Source organism: Petaurus breviceps, unplaced genomic scaffold, assembly GCF_028583685.1.
Source record: "Petaurus breviceps papuanus isolate PSGF00001 unplaced genomic scaffold, PetGlider_PUasm1.0 90897, whole genome shotgun sequence".
Taxonomy (NCBI): domain Eukaryota; kingdom Metazoa; phylum Chordata; class Mammalia; order Diprotodontia; family Petauridae; genus Petaurus; species Petaurus breviceps.
The window spans coordinates 16,004,153-16,019,084 of NW_027187374.1; the positions used below are offsets into that span (position 1 = coordinate 16,004,153).

General features: G+C 40.8%; 1 protein-coding gene across 3 annotated transcripts in view; it reads right to left on the reverse strand.

Annotated features, from left to right (window-relative positions):
• LOC138151528 (ICOS ligand-like) overlaps positions 1–2,127 on the reverse strand; it is a 25,232-nt gene extending 23,105 nt beyond the window's left edge. For 2 of the 3 annotated variants that reach the window (XM_069075087.1, XM_069075088.1), the window contains exon 1: positions 1,941–2,127. In XM_069075087.1, the coding sequence (XP_068931188.1) occupies positions 1,941–1,954 (14 nt within the window). In that variant the 5' untranslated portion in view covers positions 1,955–2,127. The remainder of the gene's footprint in view (positions 1–1,940) is intronic. The other variant, XM_069075089.1, reaches the window with a different exon arrangement.
• Positions 2,128–14,932: the final 12,805 nt, after the last annotated feature.

Sequence of the window (14,932 nt, forward strand, 5' to 3'; positions counted from 1 at the left end):
AGTCTGTTCCTTTTTTGGGCTTCTTTGTTTTTGGTAAGGACACCACCATTTTCTCAGTCATCAAGGATTTTATAATGATTTGGTAAAAAAAATTTTTTTTTCTGACTCTAATTCATTTCCCCTTTTTCCTCCCATCGATTTCCATAATTCATCTAAACCTATGAAGTCTATCGCTTAACAATGTTTCTCCTGTCCTTCCCCTCTCTTCTGGCCCCATTACTATCAACCTAGTTCAGGCAGTTATCTACCTCTGGCTGGTCTACTTCTCTTTAAAAAAAAATTCCCCAACTGTAGAATTTTTTTTTTAACAAATTTTTTTAAAAAATGAGTTAATAGTCAAGAATCCTGTGTCCGTGTTTCTTTCCTCCTTAATTCTTCCTAAATAGGACTGAATTATTAATCTTTTTTTTTTTTTTTTAAGCAATCAGGGTTAAGTAACTTGCTCAAGGTTACATTTCTGGGTGTGGTGCTGAGTATCTGAGCCCGGGATTCGATCTCCAGGTCTTCTCAACACTGGAGCCGGTGCTCTTACTCGCTGTGCTACCTGGCCGCCCCCTTATTACTCTTCTTAAAGCACACCTCTGATTGACTCAGAAATCTTCCTTTGTTCTCCACTTCTGCTTCGCATGGTATTCAACATTTTCTACATATTATCTTACATACCTTTCAAGTCATCAGTACTCCCTACTAAACTGGTTTGGAACCTGTCTCTAACTTTCCTGCTCCTATGTGCTTGTGGTTCTCTCGATCTGTCATGCCACCTCCACCCCCCTCCCAACCATCTGTTAAAAAATCTAGACCCCACCATTCCAAGCCCTGTTCAAATACTGTCTTCCTCCACGAAGCCTTTCCTGATCTCTCCTGTCAAAGGCGATCTCTTCCCTGCACTTTCATAGCTCACTTTTCTGAGGGGAAACTCTCTTGGTATTTCTTTCTGCATTGTATTACAGTTGTGCGCCTATACCTTAACTCTCCTCTTTGAAGGTAGGCGCTGCAACTTAATAATCTTTCATCGTCCCTTCCCTACCCCCGCCCCCCTCCCGTTCCACTTAGCTTACATCGCGCAGAAGGTGTGGACAATCAGTAGAAGTTTACTGAACTGAAATCTCAGCGACCGTGGTTTTGCACAATACATTTATTTCCTACCTTTTTACGCCCCCACAGGCGGTTATGCATGATGCCTATTACTTATTTAAAGAATGTCTAGTTAACTTCATTTATTGATTTCTGGTAAAATATCCATTTGTGACTCGAGAGTAACTTTTCTACTCTTCCCCTGTTACGTCCCCATCCCCCCTTTCCGATACCTACTTAAATAGTTTTCTATGTACTGAGACTCAGGTATTAACGTTACGGCCAGGTAGCGTTCCTTACGGAAACTCTTTCCTCATTACTAAACTTCCTTGGGTAACACCTTGTAACGATAATTAGTTCATTTTAAGCCTAGGGGTGCCCTTTACAGAAATGCCTCTAAGAGCCTACTTTCTCTCGCTTCCCTGTCAGCCAAATGCAGCCGCTGCTATTCCGGGACTACAGCTGGCTCCTATTTAATAACGCACAGAACCCGGCAAGTGGCCCAAATTACTCTTTTCTCTCAGGGTCTCCTACTTAGGGCTGCTGATTGCCCTGCCCTGCTCTGCCCAACAATTTTCGAGGCAGTTTTGTTTAGCAAAGGATCAGCCAGTTTCAGTCACTTCCCCCTTGGGGTCCTTTAGGGGGCTGGAACCGCTGGTGCCGCCGCTTTTTTCGCGGTCTTCCCTCCCAAAACACCTGGACAACTTCCAACTCCCAGAGAGAATCCAAGAGCGGCTGTGTAGGTGGGAGAGTGGAGTGGTTACAGAGAAGGCATCGAGAATCCTGACTTAGAGAGGGATCCCAGTGACTCTTCTCTTTCCCTATCCTCCCTTGTTCCATCACCCTCCTCCCTTCTCTTCACTCACCTTTTCAGGTGCATGTTGTGAGCTCAGGAGAGATATTATGGTGACCCGGCAGAGTGGCTTGGAGAGCAGAAGAATCCGAGCTCGGAGATCTTCCGAAAGCTGAGGCTGCAACAACCACACAGCATGCAGCCCTGCACTCTACTTCACGGTTTTCGGCTTGGTGGGAGGGACTGCTGATGAATGGCCCTCTCTAGCACTTTCCTCCTCCCACAGCCTAAGCCCTGCCCACAGCCCGTCCCTCCCCCCCGGCCCCGTCCCTACTCGTCCTCTACCAGTTGGTTGGTGCACGGTCTCTAGGAGTCGTCAGTCTCTTGGAGGCCTCCTCCGCTCCAGGATAAACTGCTCATTCTTCTTATCTCAGGCCAACATCGGGTTAGCCCACAGACCAACTCTAAGCAATCTGTAATGGATTACTTTTCTCAAAAGGCAAGAGAAACTGCGTCTGTTCAGAGACAGTAATTTCCAAAAGCAGGATGGAAAATGATGAAAGGAAGTGGAGGGTGGTGAAAGCCTTCCTGAGGCATACGTCTTCTGTGCGGGGTGGGATGTTGGTCTGTGGGCAAGGGACTCAATGTCTAGCTGTCGCCTTGCAGCCCGACCAGTTGAATGGTCCCTAACTCTCCATACCTGGTATTCTCCTGCAGACATGAAGCATAAACACCTCTCCGACAGAATTTAAAGTAATTTAAAGTGTCTGTGAGGCTTATGTGGTCGAATCAGAAAACCAGGGTTCAAATTCTGCCTTTCCTATATATAACCTGTATAATCCTAAACAAGTACCGTCATCTCTCTAGGTTTTAATTTCATCTGTGTATGGAGAGGAAGGATATAATTGATCTCTGCTAGGGATTCCCACGTCTCTTTGGGACCTTTCAAAATTCATTCCTTGTAAAGTCCTTGCTTGACTTAGTGAGGGAGGGTGAATTGGGACCCCGAGCATCGAGTTGCCAGGACTCAGAGAAATTTTCAGCACAGGACATGGATTTCTCATCTGGGAGTTCTGGAAACTATAGGGACCAGGTTCTCCCTCTGAGGGGGGAAGTTGGATTTTCCTCTTCTTTCCTTTGGCTCTTTGGGTTGGGGGAGGCTTTTGCAAGCAAAGGTACAACCTATGAGAATTTTATGAATGCCATTAGTTAAAATGTACAACCACATATTGGGGATGAATCTAATTCCCATGTATACTAATCATGATAGATTTAGAAACTTATGGGAAAATGTTTATTTTTGGATTAAGAACTGTGCCGCATGAGTTTTTCTGGACTTTGAAGAAAAGAAAAACACACACAATTGATTTGCTCAAAACAGAAAATATCTAAGTAGAGGGAAACATGTGCAAAAACAAAGATTTCATTATTTTCCCCCTTTGCAACACAGTTGATACAATAAGAGAAAACAGAGTTTATATAACAGAGGGTATGAAGTACTAAAAAAAATATAGTTTATGAAGCATGAACACTTTTCTGACAGTATTTAAAGGAATTATCAATTATCAAACTGTCAATTGGGCAGTCTTGCCTCTAAAGACCATTAAAAAGCTGAGCTGCTAGCTTAGCAGTAGTTAAGAGTAGAGGAACCTGCCCCTAGAGAGAAACTTGACATTGGGGATAGTGGGAGAGGGAAGAATTTCTCCCTCCTCTCCCTCCTTCACCCTTGTTGCTTTGAAGTAGATCTACTACATTTCTAGGGGAAAATGTATCCAGCAGGAACCAAAGAAAAACTTTCTCTCTTTTTTTGTATTTATTAATTTATTTTTAGGTTTCAACATTCATTTCCACAAGACTTTGAGTTCCAAATTTTCTCCCCATCTCCCCCCTACTCCCTACCCCAAGATGGAAATCACACTGACTACCCCTTCCCCCCAGTCTTCCCTCTCTTCAATCTGCCCCTATTCCCCCCTTACACTTTTACCCCTTACTTTTGTGTAGGGCAAGATGGATTTCTATACCCCATTGCCTGTATATCTTATTTTTTGGGTGCAAGTAAAAACAATTTTTAACATTTGTTTTTAAAACTTTGAGTTCCATATTCTCTTCCTTCACTTCTCACCCAACCCCATTTCCTTGAACTATCTTAACACTGAGAAAGGTCTCATGAATTACAAATATTGTCTTTCCATGTGGGAATGTAAACAGTTCAACTTTAATAAGTTCCTTATGATTTCTCTTTCCTGTTTACCTTTTCATGCTTCTCTTGCTTCTTGTATTTAACATTCAAATTTTCTGTTCATTTCTGTTCAAGAATGCTTGAAAGTCCTCTATTTCAGTGAATATCCACATTTTCCCCCAAAGTATTATAGTAAGTTTTGCTGGGTAGGTGATTCTTGGTTTTAATCCTAGCTCCTCTGATCTCTGGAATATCATATTCCAAGCCCTTCAATCCCTTAATGTAGAAGCTGCTAGATCTTGTGTTATCCTGATTGTGCTTCCACAATATTTGAAATGTTTCTTCTTGACTACTTGTAATATTCTCTTCCTGACCTGGGAACTCTGGAATTTGGCTATAATATTCCTAAGAGTTTTCTTTTTGGGATTTTTTTCAAGAGGCAATTGGTAGATTCTTTCAATTTATATTTTACCTTCTGGTACTAGAATATCAGGGAAGTTTTCCTTAATAATTTCTTGAAAGATGGTGTCTAGGCTCTTTTTTTGATCATGGCTTTCAGGTAGTCCAATACTTTTAAAATCTCTCCTGGATCTATTTTCCAGGTCATTGTTTTTCTGATGAGATAGTTTGCATTGTCTTCTATTTTTTTTTCATTTGGGGGGGGGGGGTTCTGTTTTATAATACCTTGATTTGTCCTAAAGTCATTAGCTTCCATTTCCTCCATTCTAATTTTGAAGGAATTATTTTTTTCAATGAGCTTTTGGATTTCCTTTTCCATCTGGCCAATTATGATTTTTAAGTCATTCTTCTCCTCATTGGCTTTTTGGACCTCTTTTGCCATTTGAGTTAGTCTATTTTTTAAGGTGTTATTTTCTTCAGTATATTTTTGGATCTCCTCTAGAAAGGTGTTGATTTGATTTTCATGATTTTCTTGCATCACTCTCATTTCTCTTCCTAATTTTTCCCTTAGTCCTCCTGCTTGATTTTCAAAATCCTTTTTGAGCTCCTCCCTGGCCTGTGACCAATTTATATTTTTCTTGGAGGCTTTTGATATAGTAGTTTTGACTTTGTTTCCTTCTGGTTCTGTGTTTTGATCCTCTTTGTCACCAAAGAAAGATTCTATAGTCTGATATCATTTCTTCTGTTTACTTATCTTGCCAGCCAATTACTTGACTTATGAGCTCTTTGCCATGGTAGAACTCTGCTTCCAGAGTGGAGAGTGCTATGTCCCAAATTTCTGGAGTTTTGTGCAGCTGTTGTCAGAACTACTTCTAGGCACCTACCTCAGAACTATGAGGAGGATTTCCTCTCCACAGCTGCCACAAATTCTACCATGCCAGCACTCCTCCTTACTCCAGGACTGCCACCCAAGACTATGACCCAGATTCAAGCATGGCAAAGCAAGAGAATCTTGCCTTAGTGCTAGCAAAGAGATTCCTGCAATTGCCCTCTGATCAACCACTTGGTTCCCTCACCATCTGTTGGTCTGGAGCACTAGAAGCAGCCACTGCTGCTGCTTCTGCTGTTGCCTCCATAGGTGCCACCTCTGCTGCCCTGGGCGCAGGGCCCAGAAAGTACTTCTCTCTCACCCATTTCCAACATGGTTTCTCCACTGACCTTTCACTTTCTCTTTGGCATTTGTGGGTTTAAAAGTCTGTAAACCACCATAGCTGCCATCAATTCAGTCCCCTGAGGTCTGCTTTGGCCTGGTATGTGCCGTAAGTTTGTGTTGGTGTGGCCCATGGGGGCCTATGCTCTGCTCCCAACCTGGTGCAATAGACCCTTCCCTTTGGCCCATCAGGCTCTCCTCAGCTGGAAATGTATTTCACTCTGACACTTTGTGGATTCTGCAGATCCAAAATTTGTTTAGAGTAATTTTCCACAAGTATTTGGAGGTAACTGGGGGATGAGCTCAAGAAAGTTCCTGCTTTCACTCCACCATCTTGGCTCCACCCCAAAAAACACGTTCAACAGAGACAGTCACTTGAGGAAAGGTGTTGCTTTCAGGAACAGAAGTCAGACTAAGCAGGAAAGGGAGCCAACTGTAAAGTCATGAATGAGCTAGGCTTGGCTATTAAGAGTCAAGGTGTCAGGGTGGCTAGATGGTACAGTGAATAGAGCACCAGCCCTGGTGTCAGGAGGACCTGAGTTCAAATCTGGCCTCAGACACTTAACATACTTACTAGGCATGTGACTTTGGGCAAGTCACTTAACCCCAAATTCCCTCCAAAAAAGAAAAGCAAAAAAAGAGTCAAGGTGTAGAGAGTAGTAGACCCAGGAAGCCCAGCTAATGAGCTCACCCAGCTGAGATGCTGCACACAGTCTCGAGATTTGTAAGGACTTTCACTGGAGAGAAAAGACATTTTTTATTTTACTTTAATACTAGACTAGTGAATATCTTTTATCATGTACCTTCCCCAGATATATGCCTCACTACCACTATACCCTAAATTTGTACATTCTCTTTCCATAGAAGGTGTGATATTTGCAGGAGAGTGTGCCCCTATAGCACCTATACAATATTCATGGTGCCAATGGCAACTGTGAATATGCTGGCATAGTGATCAATCACAAAATATAACAGACTCTCCATATATAAGGTAGAAGCAAAACATTTATTCAGATGCCAGAAAACCATATTCCAACACCAGGAAACTGAATCCATTATAGCAACATAGAAGTTAATACACCACAATGCAGCAGAAAGCCACAACATCCCTTAGCCTTCCCATAAACACACATTCACAAGCCTAGCTGTCTGCCTGGGTGTGTCCTCTCCTCCCTCCATTTCTAACTGCTCTGACTCTCAACTTCCTGTGGACTCTGCTCCACCCTCCAGCAAACTCCTCCCACCACAGGCTCTTGTGATTACATTCAGCCTTTTAGGGGGCAGGGAAGATTTTCAAAGCAGGGATGGTCTTCAAATTCCCTTAGGCCTATTAAGGGGCAGGGAATATCTTCAAATTCTCATTATCATTATATTTGGCCCCAAGATCTTTCATAGCACAGAAACAATAATACATTTCATCACATAGGTTAATGGGAGTTTAAGGGGTAACTGGTGTCAACAGAATTTTACAACAATATAACAAGGATAGCACAAAATAAACACATAAGACAATATCTTAGGGTAGGTACTTGAGCACAAGCACCCCATCATTCCCACCTCGAACAAATGGTGCTCAAAATCTTGGGATAAGGATCAAAAATAGCTACTTGCTGCTGAAATTGGAATAGAGCTGTCCCTTCCCCCAAGAGGTCCCATTTGAGGGGTTAGTTCTTTAGTTGGCATTCAGAGCTTGGTCAACGCCAGGTCCAGGGGTGACACATCACAGTTGTGGATAGGAGAGATATCTGGTTTAAATGATCAGGCATCTGCAGATGGAGGGTACCAAGCCTGCAGGAAACAAATCTTGCAAACAAGTTTAACAGAGATAAAGCTGAAAAGAAACAAATATAGGGTCAGCTGTGCTTCTGGAGTCCACGAACCCACTAACATAACCTCATTCATGGTACAATATATGACACTGTCCTCCTTGTTCTGTTTTAATGGCTTGATGTACTGCTGTAATATAATGCCAAGGAAAGGCAACTTCCCAAGGTTCAGAATACCAGCATAGGTGCTCTCCATTTTATTCAGTGACCAACCAAGAACAGAGAAGATCAAAACATGACATCATTCCAAATACAGCATTTACTAAATGTGATTAAATAATCTCCAAGGACTACCCCACCCCAGGACCTTCCAATCATTCAATCAATTACAAAGTCTCCATTCCAAATACTTCTCCACCCCTAGGCTATACCTTAATTAAGTCCACCACAAAGCCCCTCTTCTCAAATGGAGATTAGTTTCCAAACATAAGGTCAAAAGTTCCCCACCCCTGGATCACAATTGAATCTACCCCAGAGTTACATCAAGTTTAAACACAGCACTTAATACCCAAATGGAGGTCTTTTCTTCATCTTGACAGGAGGCAAGTTCTCAGCAATCTTAGTTCCTGGGGAGACAAGGCTTAGCAAGGCCATAAGATACATTGCCAATCCCTTCATGAATTTATCCTCTGTCTGTAGAACAGTCCTAGAACCCCTGAACACATTAGCAAAGCCCTCTCCTAGGATTTCTGTAAACATACAACAAGGAAATCCTTCTTTAGGGCTTCTGAACCAACAGAAAGGCTCCCAGACCCCTGCAACAACAGCACTGTCCTTCACCAGTGGACAGTATTCACTCTGTCTGCAGGACAGTCTCCAGACCCCTGCAACAACAGCACTGTCCTTCACCAGTGGACAGTATTCATTCTGTCTGCAGGACAGTCTCCAGACCCCTGCAACAACAGCACTGTCCTTCACCAGTGGACAGTATTCACTCTCTGTCTGCAGGACAGTTTCAGGGCTTCTTAGTGAACAGCCAGGTTCCAGGACTTCTTCAACAAAAGGTCTGTCTTTCACCAGTGGACAAATCTGGCAAAACAACATCAAAACAGACAGACAAAGTACCAGCAAAACAGCCATGTCTCCTCAGTCCTTGGCAGCTCAGGGGGCAGGTCTCAAAAGTCCAGGGCAATTCAAAGCGGCCACCAGCAATTCTCTTAGTCTCTCTCTCTCTCCATGAGGTGCTGCTTCCAAAAAAATCTTCTGCCTCTCTCTTATCTCTCCAAATCTACGTCACCAGCTCCTCCCAGTTCAGGACTTTCTTTTCACATCAAAAAGTCCATCCCACAGGTGGGATTAACAAGCTCTGGGTTTTAACACAATCAGTTTGAAAACCAAGCCAATACAGGGGAATCTTTAACTATCACAACTGCCATAAGTCCAGCATATTGACTACTTCCACCTGTCCCAGTACTTTCTTTACTCTGAGTCTCCCTGAAGGAGTGACAAACTTGGATATAATGGTTCAGGAAGATCTGTAGGGGCAGTTCTCGCTTCTTTTTTCTGTCTAACATCAAGACCCTTTTCTTGATACATTTTGTATAGTTCATTAGTTGGAATACCATAAATTCTTGCAAAATCTACCCCTGCTCTCAACAGAGCAGTAAACAATTCTTTTCTTATCAATCTATACTGACTTTGAATCTGCTGGCTATTTGCTCTTCTCTCTTGAAGAAAGTTATCTTTTTTCCCCATTCCCCCAAGTCACTTAGCTGTGAAATCTTATCCAGTACCTCCAAAAGAGGGTGCTCTATTTCACCAATTCGTAGAGTCAGAAGTAGGTGCTTATAAGCAGGAGGAGCTGTTTTCACTATGATATTTTGATGAGAAATGGTTAAGGGGGATATCATGATATGTTTTTGCATCTCCAACCATGATAGAAGTTTTCATTACCTTCTCTCTTAACTTTCTCATACAGTCTCTAAATGAGTACTAGGGTCTCTCTCCATTAGGCCACATAGAATCAGTGGGATACATTTTACTACATCCATCAAAAGCTAAAACGAACAGATTGGTCATATTGTTACCTTCTTGAATATGGTAATCTCTAAAAGCTTACTGGACAAAAGGATTCTGACAAATACCTACAAATTTCAAGCAGTTCACACTATCTACCCATACTTCTCTGGACCCTTCATCACTGTTTCTAACCATCCAATACACTAACAATTCTCCCATCCTTTGAGTGAATCTCCTTAATATATCAGTAACCTCCTGCTGAGTGAAATCTTCAATTATCTCCCTGAACTTTGTTTGACCTCCCTGATTCTCCTGTTTTCTTTTTAGTATGGGGTGAACTTCTTCCCTCCTAAAAGCCTCATCATGTAACATTGTTACATTTTCCTCCCAGACATTCTCCTGGGAGTCATCGTCATGGCAACTAGGTTCAGCCTCTGTCAAAACTGTATGAATCTTCTTCCTGTTACTTTTCTGCTTCTTTTTGAGAACTAAATTCACAGTTTTTTTCTTCTACCATCTGAGACCCTCCAGCTTGCTCTTCTACAGGATAACCCTAATGCTGTGTGACAGAAAGTTTCTCATACAAATCAGCTAACTTTCTTTTCATCTGAGTTTTCTCTTCCAACAGTTTTCCCTGCTTTTCTATATAATACGGTAACCTGTTAGTAAAACCCAGCCTTTTCTACACACTCCTTCCAATTCTGTACCTGGTTTTATTGGTGCTCCTTGCAAACATTTTTCTAAATCTCTAAGGTTCTCCATTCTATAGCCTCAGTTCCCAGTTTTCACACAGCCTTGTACTTTTAGCCCACTCCCTTGAGAAGGAGGAATAAGGTAAATCCTCCCATTCTGGGATATCCATTTCTTCTTCTAAATCCCTTCTGCCTCCAAATAGAGGTCTGGTATTTTGTGATCCCATCCTCATGGCCAAATGTAGTGCCAACACAATATTCACAGCACCAACAGCAATTGTGAATATGCTGGCATAGTGCTTAGTCCCTAAATATGACAGACTCTCCATATAGAAGATAGAAGCAAAACATTTATTCAGACACCAGAAAACCAAATCCCAATATCAGGAAATCGAATCCATCATAGAAACATAGAAGTTAATACACCACTATGCAGCAGAGAGTTACACCATCTCTTAAGCTTCCCATAAACAAACACAAGCCTAGCTATTTGTCTGGGTGTGTCCTCTCCTCTCTCCACCTCTAACTGCTGTGACTCTCAGCTTCCTGTGGGCTCTGTTCCACCCTTAACTAAACTCCTCCTACCACAGGCTCCATGTGATTACATTCAGTCTATTAGGGGGCAGGGAAGATCATTAAAGCAGGGAAGGTTCCTTAGACCTATTAAGAGTCAGGGAAGATCTTCAAATTCCCATTACCATTATAGCCCCAGATTATAAGGAAAATTAATTACTTAAAAAATAAGCACTATGACATCTTAGTAAGTGCCTTTGCTAAGAGCTAATTGCATCTACAGAGTGCTGACCCTGGAGACAGGAGGACATAAATTCAAATCCAGTCTCAGACAGATTATTAACTGTGTGACCCAGGGTAAGTCACTTGTTTGCCTCAGTTTCCTCATCTATAAAATAAGATGGAGAAGGAAATGGCAAACCACTCCAGTATCTCTATAAAGAAAATCCTAAATGGGTTCGTGAAGAGTTAGACACTACTAATTGACTAAGCAACAACAATTGCATCTTCTGAATGATTGTAATAGGAAGCATGTCAGGGCTTATCAGACATAGTAGTAGGAGCAAGTAACACTAGCATCCTCCCCCGCCTTTGAACTTGGTATAGCAGTCACCCTCTGGGGAATTAAGCCAAGAGTGCAAATGAAAATTAGGAGTAGTTCAGAGGGTCTGTAGCATATCAAATAAAGATTGAACTAGATGATCTTTAGCATTTTTAATAGTTTTAATTCTTATGAAAAACCTAGGAAACTAAGCCTGTGCACTTCATCATTCTCTTAGAGATTTGGTTGTGTGTGTGTGTGTGTATAATAATTAAATATCATTTTTTGACCCTCAAAAAGATCCAAAGCCTGATCTAATCTATCAGATTGCTTTGCTTTGATTTAAAAGTGCCCTTTTCTTTGTCTGTAACTTGAAAGACCAGATAATGTTGGCAATGGGTATTCTCCCCTTTGTGACAGGATGCTTGGAAATTTAGAATAATGGAATTTCTCTTGTCTTGGGGGCATACTCCAGATGGGAGAAAAGAGAGACATCCTGAGATTGTAAATTCTGCTTACACTACCTTGTCAAGTGTCTTGTATTTACAACTAAAAAGTTCTTTTTTTCATGATATGGATAAAAAACTTATGGAGACCATAAATCTGAGGGACACAAACATCTTGATATTGTCAAAAAACATATAAAAAATTTTGTCAATCTTGTATCAGGCAGTCAGAACTTAGGTTCTGGCTCCGTGCAGGCACGTAGCTTCTAGCTTTAAGGGAATAAATGATAAAAATGTCTATCACCTAGTGTGTCTCCTTTAAGCAAACTTTCAGGTTAGCAGTGTTCAAGTTTCTGTTTTTGTGTGTGTGGTTCTATGATGGTCGAGGATGTGAATATAGGGTAGGGAGGGGTTGAAATGATTGATCCTCAAAGTAATTTCTGTCCAATTGAAATCTAGAGTTTGCAACAAATGTTGACAGCTGTTGAGGTTAGTTGGCTCTGTGTGGTTCTACTCTATTGCTTCTGGTATGTTTGTGAGCATGTGAGGGGTGGGCAGAAGAAGAGTAGTTGAGACAGTACACAAGCCACCTGCCTATAATGGACACGAGAAGCCAAACCCTAGGGAGCCTGGTGGTTTCCTTCTCTTCACAGCTGCAGCTGTTTCCTGCTCTGTTTCTGGTGATTACACCACACTCTGGCTCCTGTAGACTTTGCTGTAATCGTGAGTCTCTGTCCTGGACCAAAGCTTTCCTGATTTTATCATATGACTTCTGAACAAAATGTTAGTACTAAAGACTTAAGCAGATACAGAATAGGGGATGAAAATCCATTCAGCTTCAAGCAGAAAGGCTAAGGTCAAGTCCAGTTCAGACCCATACCGTCTGTGGAACCCTAGGCTAGTTACATAACTCTCATTGCCTTCAGGCAACTCTCTCTATTCTATAAGACTTTAAATTGCAGAGAACACGGCAGAAATGCTTTGGTAGAAATTATTTCTTCACAAGTTTTTTACCCAATGAAATTATGCATCTAGTTTAAAAGAAAAAAATGACTCATATGACTCATCCACAGTGAGCCTGCCTAATAATTTTATCACATTCAAATTCAGTATTTCAATATTAGTGGCAACAGATGTGAAAACAAGCGAGAGGGAATTCTGGTGCAAAGGTCAAATGGATATTGTTATAAAACCCAATTTGTTAGTTAATCCTTGAAAAAAAAATAGACTATTCAGGGCGAAGGACAAAAACCACTTTCCCAGAACAGTGTCATCTACCTCAATTTTAGTTTTGTCCAGATCTGTGTTTTCTCTGTGGAGGGAATTCTGGGTGAGGAAATCCCCTCTACCAATGCAGATTTGCAACTAATCTTCAATTTGTAGTCTTAGAAGGATGAACAACACAAGATCAATTACAGTTTCCGAAGATTGGTAATAAATCAGTGTTTCACCCCTTGACTGAAAGGTGAGGATTACAAATGCAGAATGAGACTTTTTTGAAAAAGACATGACCAATGTGGGGATTTATTTTGAATGACTACAGTACTAATTTATTACAAGGGAAGGAATTTATTTTTCTTTTTTTGGGAAAGTTGGGGAGTGGTGTGGGGAGTGGTATGATAGTGATGGTACAGAAGAAGAAGAGTGAATTATTAAACATATTATTAAATATATTAGACATGAAATATTAAATATATTAAACATAAACTCATACAGAAGGAAGTTGGGATGGGGACTCAAGACAAACAGGGCAGAGTTGCAATAACCATATTAGGTATGGATTATGCCCTTGAATCTTGAGATGAGCACAGTACTTCACAGTTTCAATCAACCCACAAGCATTTATTACGCACCTACTGTCTATACCAGGCACTGTACTAGCTGCTGGGGATATGAGTATAATGAATAAAACAATCACAACTTCCAAGGAGCTTCAATCCTTCTTTTTTTGTCTCACTCTGTATGTCAAAATATTGTTTGTCCTTCATTTTGGAAGAGTATCAATGACATCACTGGATGATATCTTGACTTACATGTAACTTGTATTTAAGTGAGGCAGAACTGCACAAAGCCATTAGCCTCACTCTCTCTTCCAGAGTCATCACAGTCCAGTGGCATGACAAAAGTCAGGATTCTTGTGAGGACCAGGGTGGATGACCTTGGCATCTTTGATGTCTGACCAAGCTCTAAGCACTCCACAGTGCCTGCCTCAGTCACCTTCATAGCTGTTGAAACAAATTGTTCTCATCCACCAATTCCACTGGGGGGAGTCTTCACAGGCTTGGAGTAGGCACCCGCCTAACTCACTGAGGGATTTAAGGCCTGTTAGTTACCTTCAACCTGGTTTAGCCAGTCTGCCAAGAAGATTTACTCGGGTGTGGCCGCTGTGCCTGCTACAGCTTTTTGTGTGTGTGTAAATTTTTTTTTTAATTTTAAATTAAAAACAAAATGAGAAAAGTAAAAAAAAAAAAACATTGCCATGTACACAGCAGACCATATAAAATGATATAATTTTTAATATAAAACAAATTTCCACTTCAAGAAAACCTATGTAATAATACTGCACATTGTTTTCGAAGCTGCCCAGCTTTTCTTTGCTTCCTTGTTGATTTTCTTTTGTTCTCTGCTGTGCACTTTTCACTTTATTTTTTCCCCCTCCATCCCCCCACCACCCTAAAGAAGCTACAATTAAACATGAATATATATATGTATATATATGTATAGGGGTGTGGGTATGTGTATATATATGTATATACACACATATATACACATAGATATCTATAAACATGCACATATATATACACATATATGTAAGATTGTACTATGCTTATTTCCTCCTATCATCGGTCTCTCTGAAAGTGGATAGCATCTTCCTTCATAAGTTCAAGTCTTTCCATATTTTTCCTGAATCAACCAGTTCATCATTTCTTATACCACAGTAATATTCCAACTCAATCACATCCTGAGAGATTGTCTATGAAATTTCTTCCCACCCTCAATATTCTGCATTCCTTTTCTTTTTGGCTACATAGGTATTCATTATACAAGAAAATTTTAATTTAAAATAATTGAAATTATCCTTTTTACACTTCAATGATATTCTCAACTTATAATATAGTTTAATGTCTGATATTGCTGAATCTACTTCCTTTACATCTTTTTCCCCTGATTTCTTTGAAGTTCCTGACTTTACATTTTTCCAAATGAACTTTGTTATTTTTTTCTAGCTCAGTAAAATAATTTCTTAGTAATTTAACTGGGATGACATTGAATAAATAGATTAATTAGGGAAAATTGTCA